This window comes from Morone saxatilis, unplaced genomic scaffold, assembly GCF_004916995.1.
Source record: "Morone saxatilis isolate NCDOM2014 unplaced genomic scaffold, NCSU_SB_2.0 Contig11, whole genome shotgun sequence".
In the NCBI taxonomy this organism is placed as follows: Eukaryota; Metazoa; Chordata; class Actinopteri; family Moronidae; genus Morone; species Morone saxatilis.
Window position 1 is genome coordinate 11,744,113 of NW_023339663.1, and position 11,386 is coordinate 11,755,498.

At 38.2% G+C, this 11,386-nt stretch overlaps 1 protein-coding gene across 1 annotated transcript; it reads right to left on the minus strand.

Annotated features, from left to right (window-relative positions):
- Window positions 1–957: 957 nt before the first annotated feature.
- On the minus strand, window positions 958–6,703 carry hp (haptoglobin). The gene is made up of 4 exons (XM_035682435.1): window positions 6,605–6,703; window positions 6,098–6,186; window positions 3,315–3,598; window positions 958–2,467 (listed from the first exon to the last, which is right to left on the minus strand). Exons 1-4 carry the CDS (start codon window positions 6,625–6,627, stop codon window positions 1,904–1,906), a joined length of 960 nt encoding a protein of 319 aa, XP_035538328.1. The 5' UTR covers window positions 6,628–6,703; the 3' UTR covers window positions 958–1,903.
- Window positions 6,704–11,386: the final 4,683 nt, after the last annotated feature.

Below are 11,386 nucleotides of genomic sequence, written 5' to 3' on the forward strand. Positions count from 1 at the left end.
CCAAAAAATGTCATTGAAAACTATGTATTTCACTCAACTGCTACAGAGATCATTTGTCTTTAAATCTCTCTTTCTGCTGCCAGTGTGATATTGGTGACTGTAACGTAACCTGTAACTGTGACGTATGCGCTGGCTACTGATGGACTGATGATGTGTCCCGGGTGTTCCTCCTGGTTTGTGTCCGAGCAAACTCCTTACAATAAGATGCTTTAACACACAGGTTTGGGGCGTGGTTTGCCAAAGTCTAGTGAAAGATGCAGGATAGTCTGCCTGTGAGACCCAAATCAGAGTACACAAGCCAGGTTCAAGGTGTCAAAACGTAAGATCCAGTGGATATGAAACTTGTCATATATTGTACAAGACTCTTGAACTACTGGAAAAAGTAAAAAAAACATATGTGAGGGTCACTATTCAGCATGTGATGATCATGGGAAGTCTGCAGCAGCTAGTCAGAGGAGTAAAGAAAGACATGCAAGACTAGTCTGATGTCCTGCAATAAATTATTGCTTAGTTTCAGTGTTTTTCTTTGTGAAAGCTATGTGTTGAATCTTTATAGCTATAATTAGCAGATTAAATAACTCATTATACATATTTAAAATGACAGTAATGAAGGCTATCAGTCTCGATATTCCCATCCCCTCAACCCAAGCGTGTATGTCCTCACATTACACTTAAAAAGACCCAGAGGAATAAAACCAGTCATGTCCACCTTGCACTTTGATTTTTTCCTACCCTCTTATCTTTCCCTTTCATATTGTATTGGCTGGACAGGCAGCTGTCAGCCTCTCACTTTTGTGGAGTGGGGGAAAGCACTTGTTTTTGAGACGGTTCATGAATTCTGACAGAGTGGACACATCTGCTAGACAAAAATATCTTTGAAGTCCTGCTGCTATTGGTGGGGGAAAAAAAACATCTGCAGGCAACACTCAAAAACCACAAATTCTGAGTTGTGTCATTCACTTTTATTCCATCGTCAACTTTTGCTTTCACGCTGATGACTGCACATGATGAAATGTCGTTTCAACCTTTGAAGCTCTCAAGTTCTTTTTTCAAAGTTAAAGGGTTACTTTTAAACTGGACCCTATTTTCTGATGTTTTTGTGTCTGAGTGACAAGTTTTTTAAATTGTTACAGTATTAAGTGAGTTGCTGGTTGCAAATGTAATCCTTCCACGCAATTGTCCACGATCAAGTTACGTTGTCATTCTAAGGGTCCGCCACACATCTGTGAAATAGTAAGATCCTTTTTTGTTTAACCAGAAACAGCTGTGTATTGCTCTCCACCAGACTCCATTGATAAATGCAGTAATTTTACCTCGCATATCATCGTAAAACAAACTTCAGTCCAATATGACAGGAACAAAACTCACCAAAACTATCTTGGTTTGTCTATCCGCTGTTCCAACAATCATTAACTCTGGTTTAGTCAAAATTAACCCCTAATTCAGAGTTAGATGTCCCCGTAAGCAGCGTCCTGATACTCCTCTCCTGATACATTCCTATCCAACATTTTGTTTACCCATTCAGTCTTACTCCTGTGGATTAAATGTCATTGTATGCTCGAAAAGAGTGTTTATAGCCGTTATGCCACATACCAGCCATCATAGAGAGAGGGGAGACCCAGTAAGTGGCATAACAGCGTGGTAACAGTCTTACCTGGAAGGCAATCATAGTGTGGTACTCATTTGTATTAAAAGTGACAGAAATAGTTGTAGAAAAAATGTAAATGGTAGATTACAATGTGACATTTCCTTCCTTACTCTCTACAGGCAAAAGTCTTAAACTTAAAAGTCATAAACATATGTTGTTTTGGGAAATACTGAAACAACTGGTGATGTTTTTCTTTAGAAGACAATTTGTGTGTATTATTGAAAACACAAAATCTTAAGAACAGAGCCTGAAGCTTTACGGCTGCCGTGAGTACATCTTAGACATCGCATCAGAGCGCAGAGCGGATGAATTCTCTGTATCTCCTCTGATGACTCTGTGGATCCAGGGCAAATATGAGGAAATCTTCATATAGACTCCATAGTTGTACCTGTTGCAGGACTTGTCATAGGAAAGGATCCCTGCAGCGTAAATGTCCCCAGTTTCAGCATCTGTGACAGCCAGAGCGCCTCCTGCATCACCAAAACAAACATTTTCCCCAAACTTGGCGGTTCCAGTGCAGAACATGTTGTCGTCTACAGATGGTGTGAGCGCGATACGTTCATATTCTGCCTTACAGTCAGAGTGACTGGCCAAGGGGAGTACGAGGTGTTTGAGTGATGTGGCAAGGGTGAGGTAGACCCCCCAGCCCCAGCCGGTGATGACTCCTGACCCTCGCACAATGCCTGCCAGGTCCTGGCCTCTCTCTGGCAGGGGAATGGGGGTCACTTTATCGCTCATAACCACAGGCTCCTTGAGCTGGATCAGAGCCAGGTCGTTGTCCCAGTCAGACTGGTTCTGAAAGCCTGGATGGAGAACAACCTGCAGGAGGAGAAGGAGAGAGAGGAAGTCTAACTGAATGTTTGGTATTTTCATTCAACTGTAATGCAGTACCACAGCAATTAAAATGTACCGACAACTAACTGACAAATTACAAAAACAGACTAATTGTAACTAACTGTACCTCAGATAGCTATATAAATATATCTATTTTCACAACTATGTCAGCGTCACATATATATTTTGTGTCTTGTCACTGTCCAGTAAAAATCATTCATCTCCAACTTTCTACGTTTTTAGATAAATCTGGTGATGTTATATATCTTTGTTACTGTCAACAAATCCCATGAAAAGTCCCAAACCAACAATCAAATCTTTAAAAACTGGTCTAGAATACATACTTTCATTCATAAAAAGGCTTAGTAATTTCCTACAACAGCTAGACATTGGAACTATTTTCAGCCATGGATTAATACACATTTGGTGCACTAGTGAGTATTTCTGGTACGTAGCATCAACTCAGCATAAACTACAGTGGCTCATTTATGTATTTTTTTAAATCAGCAGATTTGTGGCTCAGAGGTATAAACTGCATCAGGCTTTGGAAACACAGGCAATACTTGTTAGTAGGAAAATAAATAGAGTGTCACCAGCCTTATCCTTTAAATGATTACATGCTCCTGTATGTAATAAAACATAGAACAAAATAATGAGTGAAAAAAAGAAAATCTACATGTCTGTGCAATAAATATTACAACCTGTAATTCAGCACTGCATTATGGGTATCTATGGAACTTGAAACTTGAAAATAAATCCACACACACTAAGGACAAACAACATGCATTTGAATAGCGGCCGCTGAGGTCCATCAAATGTTTTTTTTGCTCACCTTCTCTACAGCGACCTCTTTGGAGACATCAGCTTCTGACCGGTGTGTGATTCCCAGGTACACTTTAGGAATGATGGGATATTTTCCCTGAATGTCCTGTCGACTTTTCCTGACAAAAACGTTCCTGCCAGCCGTCAAAATCCAGCGGTCTGAGATGAGAGCACCACCTGCATAGCCTCCGTCCAGCACACTGTCAGAAATGTAAACCATGGCCTGCCAGGGGACGTGAGGAGCCAGAGTCCCCCCAATCATTCGCCTGGAACGGAGTGATGCTACCTTGGAAGCTGAGACATAAACACAGACATAAGTTACATGAAAAAGTCCTGATAAACTGTGAGAATGGAAGAAAAGAAAGCTGTTAAATCAGCAGCTGCTGGATGAATGTCAGGGGCTGCGGTTTGCGGTCATACCTGGTTTTGTTGTTTTAATGTGTGCATTTGTGGGCTGTCGAGTTTATATTGTCTATACATATCTGTAATATCTGCCTTGTTGATGTTTTATTCTGCTGTTGGCAGAGAATTTTACTTATATTGCTGTTGTCAAGTTTGTCCCCTTTCTGGTCAATTCTAACAACATTATAGTGAGGAAGGTGGTATATTGAAGAAATTGTAAGTAAATTTATTATCAGTTTATATGCAAAAGCTTGCCAAAGTTTGTGTATTAGTACTCTTTCCATCGCTGTTTTTATGCTATGATCTTTTATACTGCTGACTCCACAGCAAACAAGACTTTCTCCAGGTTGCAGTCTGCTCTTTGATGACATCTATTATTAATCTAAAGCTTGTTCTAAACTCCAAAAAGAGCACATGTATGCATTTAACAAAAGCATAAAGCTATGTTCTAAAAACTTTAAAGTTTCATATGCTGGATTAACATTTCATTTGTGATTGCTGTAATTGTGTCTGTATCTATGATAGATAGATAGTGTGTGACTAGACTGTTTTCCTCTGGTTTTTATCCGAAATTTCTCTTAATTTCAAGGAGCATATAAAGCTTTGTGTGTTAAACACTGTTGACAGCATTTTTGTTCTTCCCCCATAACATACTGTTATAATTTCCAGAGACCGATCTTAAACGAAGCTTTGTTGTCTGAAAGTGATGCTTTCATGCTCCATGGGCTTCCTCCAGAAACAATGGCCCATAATGATTCATCATGAAGCAAAAGAAGGGAATCTATCCACTCTCTGTGCTGTGATCCATGTGTCTTTTGTGTGACAGAGAAAATGAACACTGCTTCAAGTGATCTTGAGTGATGACAAAACTGTTAGTACATGTCTGGCTCCATTCTGCACAGTGAAGAAATTAACTATTTGTGATCATTCATTCTGATTTAATTCTACATTCATGGTTTCCAGTGTCTTTTTTAAATTAATGTATTCAATACAGTACACAATGGCTTACAAGCATAATTAAATAAATGAATGACTAATTAGTTTAAAGCACTACAGACACTGCATTAATAGAAAATTGATTCAATAGTTCTGTTACATTTAATGTTTCATATTTTATTACTGAAAGTAAAAAGTTATTGAGTTCCCTTCTCTTATCAACAAAATTTTTTTTCCACAAGCCTCCAGCCAGTTTAGTTACATCTCTCACTGGTGTCTGATCACTTGGTTTATTGTTATTTTTTAAAAAGGACTGTTTGAAGAGAAGCAAGGAAGCAGGCGATTTCCCTGTCAGATACTATTGCGTTACAGCTAAATGAAGAGCAATATCTGAAATGAGCAGTAATAGCCGAGCTCTCAGATCCTGCAGGGTTGGCCGTGTCATTTCATGCAGGAGTTCTTCTATCTATCTGAACAGCAGCTGTCGAGGAAATATTTGTGTAAAACTGTAGCTTCAGAAAACTGGAGCCTGTGGTTGCTTGGATCCACTTGAATGTGAAGTTAAAGGCTGCTGATTAAATCTATGGACAAGGAGAGTATTCTGGCTGTGACCGTGATTCTGAGAGTTTCTGTTTAACTTCAGAATATGCTATAAATGTGGGTTTAGACCAAATAGTAGCCACCTTGTCATGGCAATATTGGGCTGTCAGTATGTTGGCACTTTGGTCCAGCATTAATTACTGTATTTCAACCACTATTGGATAGATTGCCATTACATTTGATACACACATTCATGTCCCCCAGACGATGTTTTGTAATAACTTTGGCGGTCCCTTCACTTTTGATACAATGCCATCATCGGGTCAAATTTTAAATTTGTCCATATCCTTGGTTTAAAGCTGTGGAACTTCCTGCCTGACGATCTCATGTAGCTAAACTCAGATTTGTCTTTTAAATCTCTTATATTTATCATATTGCTTTCTCTTAACTGATGAATTGTGTTGTAGTTGTTTTTAATTATATTGTTTTGTTTAACTTTTTGGATTCTATTTTCTCTTTTATTCCTGTAACTCTGGTTTTGTAATTGTTTAGGTTATTTTAGCAAAATACCTACAAAGTTAATGACATTCCCATCAGCCTCAGCTGTACTTTGTGATTAGAGGTAATTAGCAAACGTTTGCCAAAAAAAGGATGGTGAACATGGGAAACATTAAACCAGATAAACAGCATGTTGGCATTGTGAGCATGTTAGCATGCCAAAATGATTATTTAACTCAAAGCAAAGATTGTCTTGCTTTCTTTCTTGCCAATCGAATACACTACCCTACAAATATTATTGTATTGTATATTTATTAGAAATATAGAATATTAAAGTAACAATTAGAAACTGGTTTTAAATTAAGACTCCATGTTTATCAGCATGTTTGTATATGTTATTGTGTGTCTGTGTGTTACCTGACACAGAGCGTTTCATCCTCTCTTTAGTGTGAGGCACATCTGCCAGACAGGCCCATGCAGCCAGCAGGAGCACAGTCAAAGAAAACCTTCAAAACAACAACAGAGTCACATGATAAACAAAAAATAAATGTTTTCTTCTTCTTTATTTATTTTGGATCAATTGAGACAATAAAACTGGGCCCATTTAAGGATTAAGAATGCAACAAATCAGTTATTTATCACAGAGTTACATAATTCAGTATTTGATCATTTGCAACAACTCGTAAAACATTACTGAATAATTATTGGAACATTAAGTTAGTCTTTTAAAAGATCAGACCTTTTATAGTAAAATTATGCTTAGTTTTAGAGATTGTAACCGTTCCGTTTTAAGTAATAATAAAGCTCAGCCAAAGATCCCAAGTATATAACATTTAGTACTAAGAGAGAGAGCTTAATGCTCAGGTGTATTTAGATAGATTTAAAAACTACAAAGACAATAATGTATTTAGGATTATAACTTACCACATTCTGTTGGTAATATTCATCTTCTGCAGTTATACTCTCTCCTCTCGAGTGTGTTTTTGCATTTTGGAGCCGGGAGGTATATATACCTGCTGAGAGTTAAAGCCTTTGCCCTGGAAATGTCTGCCTTGCACAAAAACGTTGATTCCTGGAATCTGAAATTAACGATTGCGAAATCTCACTTCCCATCAGTTGGGAGACTTGTCTGGATTCAGGAAAAAGCATATTTATCCATGACAACCCCAGTTTCTTGTATAAGTATTACAGGAAATTCAGCTCAGTCTGTAAAATTACACAGTAATGTCAAAGATCACACAGCACAACAAAAGGGAAAAACCTCCTGTTCATGTTTCATATAATTATATATAATTCATGTAAGAGTTGAGCTCTGATTGATTGAGCTACTTTTAAACTGTTCAGCTCAGTTGTCAGTCAGAATGGAGGTTTTTAAGAAGGAAACCATTTCAGAAGTCAGTGTTTTATAATTCCTTACAGTCACTAACAGTTTGTACTGTTTGCATCATAGTTTTGCATCATAGATGACTAAAAGTAAACATGGCTGACTGACTTGAGAAGATTTTCTCTTGTGGATAAGAATGTAATGATATGGCAACACATTGCAATGTTTCTTATTTATTACAGAAAATAAGGCACGTATTGCCTCATTATTTACAGGGCAGTAAATAGTTAACTTTAGCACCAGTAGGTCAGATATGCCGCAGGGAGGAAAGTCCAGCATTACTGCTTTGGATATTTGCAAGAGGTCACAAAGAGGTTGTAGAGGGTTGTAATTATAACTTAATTTCAGGGTTTGCTTTGATGATTTAGCATCTGACATTACAATGCAATGGATTGTTTAAAAATGCTGCAGTTGTCAAGTCACACTCTAAGGTTAATGTTACCACATAATACAGTAGTATGCACAGTAGGGATATAATGATACACTATGTGAATACTATTCACGATACTGGTTCACAACATGATTTTCTTTATTTGAGAATGTGATTTAAGACAAATTATGACTGAAAACTAGTCCTTTATTTCTCATACAAAAATATACAATATATATTTTCATTTATATTTATCAAATTGTAGAATCCGTTCCTTATTTCTGAAGTAGGGTGTTAAAAATATTTCCTAAAATATTCCTTATTATTTCCGCATATTTCTTTTTCTTTGTAAAAGTAAAACTGATGTCTTTGTGCCTTGATACAGCTACTGAGCGATGTTAGATTGTAAATGTAAAAGTAGCTAGCGCCCTCTGGAGTATTTTTATTTATTTATTTTTCCTCTCACCGATTTAACGGTCTTACAATATATTTTTACATCCTAATGCACAAGTTATAGTGTTTGTAATAAGAAACTACAATCGCAGTTTTTTTGCATTTTCTTTTTCACTGTCAGAATTAACTGGTTTACTGGTGTGTGCAACTGTAACAGTATGTACATGAATAGTGACAAAGAAAGTGTACAAAAGGTTTCCCTTCCGCTTTCATGCAATCTGTGATTGTACACGTGACATGAAACACATGAAACACATGAAACAAGCCTAACTAGAAAGATTTCAGATTGATTAAAAGCAATCAGTGTACGCATATTATTTGATATGAAAATCAAACACTGATTTCAAGTAATTTCATGGTGGCAGCGTTACTCAAGCTGTACAGTATTCACTGACCCGAGGCAAGTGCACCCTTAACTGGATTGGACACAGAAGCTGTTCATTTAAGAAGCACTCCTCTTCTCTGAAAATCAGCATTTTAACCTAATAGTCATCATTTTATTTAAAATGACATTGTTAGACTACACTTATTTTTAGACCATAGTAAGAACTATTTATAGATATATTTTTTAATAGTTTGTTGCAGCTGTTTTTAAGCTATGCTGGCTGCATGACTGTGGAAGGAAATGTCTGCCAGTTGGTTGGTCCACTACATTGTCCAGACTAAAATATGAACAACTATACGGATTGCAACAAAAACTTAAACACACATTCATGTTTCCCAGAGGATGAATTCCTGTGACTTTGGTCCACTAATTCAAATCTCTAAACATCTATCAGTGTTTCTCAAATCCACCCTACTTTGGAGTACTGCAGGGGGTATGTGAGATTCTTTTTTATATTGAACATTCTTAACTGTAAAACCTGACAGAAGAAGACTGTGCCTGGAAAAGAGTTTGATCACTGCAGTAGCCTCCCTGCCACAGAGAAAGATCTTCAGTGAAGCACAAGTCCATGTTTCTCACTAAAGAAAGTGTAAGTTCAATGCAACTACAATGCCATCTTAGTGTTATTGTGTGATGACAAAAAATTGGTTAAACATTTGAAATGTAGCATTTAAAGTTCCAGTGTATTACATTTAGGAGGATCTATTGGCAGAAATGGAATATGGCTGTAGGTCATAGTTTCTCCTACACACTTCACAGCCCGTTGTCATTCACAGGTCACATACAGATACAAGTGCTATTCAGTTAGTTGCAATCTGTAACTTAACCACGGCCAGCATCTGGTCAAAAATTGTCCAATGGTTTATAACTAAATATCTGAAAAACTTGAACACATTGAACTAAGATGGTGAACAGGGTAGGCTAAACATTATACCATTAACATTAGCATGTCAGCACTGTTATTGTGAGCATTCAACAGTAGCGTGATGACCATTTAGTTAGCTGCACTACTGTGCCTACAGCAGTTAGCATGGCTGTAGACTCCCAGTCTTGTTTCCCTAAGAATAGAGAATCTATATTTGACAATAGACAAAAGAGATGAGACCAGAAATTGTCCAGACTTGACGTCATTGTGATTACATGGTTGGCATCTAAGACCCCTAGGCACCAGGAATCCCCATACAAGTAGCAATTAAATAAAACAATTTAGCTTTACAGAAATTACAGGATAGATGAAACTGTACCTGGCACCCCAGAGAGAATCCATACAGGTGTATGCTGCTTGTTTTCTGTTGTATTCAGAGCATGACCTCTATCGCAGCTTATGCCATACTATTTGGCAGCAGGCTATAATGCAGTATTTTTATGTTATGTTCTGTAGCATTACAAGGCCAGTCACTCAGGCTACTGGACCCCATGTATAGTCAACGAGAAGTCAGGTCAAATCTTATTGGAAAGCAGAATTAGACATACAATGTGACCCTTACTATAACATGAAATATGTCCTATCTCTTTGGCAGGTTTACAAAACCCCTTCGGGATTAAGTTACATAATGCTGCTCTGCATACACATCGCTGTTTATTCCTTCGCTCTGGCCTCATCAACATTTCTTCAGCATTTATACGCCACATGTGAGCTTCAATTTTCATTTCATTTTCAGTGTCTTTACTGTTAAACAACTCAAGCCTGTCTCAGGGAGATTTTTGAATACAGGGGTAGTGTCAAAGCAAGGGCAAATCAGTGATGTGTCCAGCGATGTGTTGTCCAGTGTTTCCAATCATGTCTGAGGTCAGGGCACTTGAGTGCTGTAGTCTCTGCTCCCTTCGGACAACAAAGAGGATGAGATGTGTGCCAGACATCATCAGAGAAATGCACACGGGCCAAGGCCATCAGGGGCAAAGCTGGACAAATGCCCAAGAGAGGATGGATGGATATGACCCCCTCTCATACTGTAATACAGTCACCTCTTATTAGTACCATGTAGTATCTTTCTCTGACTCTATTTCTATCTTTGTCTCTCATTCATTCCGTCTTTTTTTTTTTACTACTACTAAGTTAAATGTTAAATTAATATAATGAAGTGTGGACTGAAAGCAAGAGTTTAAATGTGATGGAAGCTGTAAGATACAAAGCATTGGAGATGTTTGAAATGGTAAGGAACAGGGGGGAGAACACTGCTCAGTTCATATTCATTGCTCAGATGAGAACAGATCTGTTATGATATTGACTACATTTTTAAAATAACAGCCAGATTTCAGTGAGAGCAGTTCATGGTACTGAACTAACCCACATGTAAAAAAGAACAATAGCATGTCATACAAGGTCACATGCAGCACACTGTCTCACAGAAGCAAACATGGCAGTGCCCTCAAGTCAGTGTTTGTGGTTTCATTTATAACTTGATGTGCAGTGAAAGCCAGTAAATTCATGAGCATTGAGACAGATATTAATTATGGCTTTTTTGTGGAGATACAACTACATCTGCTACATCATCTCTAGAAGACTCACAACAAGACACTTGAAAGTCACATAAATTCAGATACGACTGTCCACACTGAGGTCATGCTGCAAAAACATCAGACCTGTATCTGATTCAGGACCACATATGAAAGTGGCCCAAATCATAAATGAAAAGATCCGATTCTATGTGATTTGTGCTGTTCATACGGTTATGAAAAAAAAGTCTGAGTCACACATAAAAAAATCTGATTTGGGCCACTTATGCCTGCAGTCTGAACGTAGCCGATGAGAGGTGGTGGGGGAGGCACATCAGAAGGAAAGAATGACAAAAGGAGAGTAAAACGCTGCTGTAGACTTTACCTTGAAGCTCTCGGGGAAGAGCGCGTGCATGTGATAAGGACTGCAAGCCATGCAGAGGGTGAGGGGAGGAGAGGGGAGGTGGAAGCAGTGAAGTGGGGGCTAGAGGTTGAGCGCTCCAAATAACGGAGAGAGAGGCGGAGGAGGGAGGAGGGAGGAGGGAGAGGTTGAATCACAGGGACAGAGAGCTGGAGTGTGCGAGAGGCTTTGTGCTTCATGTGCTTCTCAGGAGGATGACTGATGAGAGGACAACAGCTCCACTTAATTTTTCACTGGAGAATTTTTAAATGGATTCT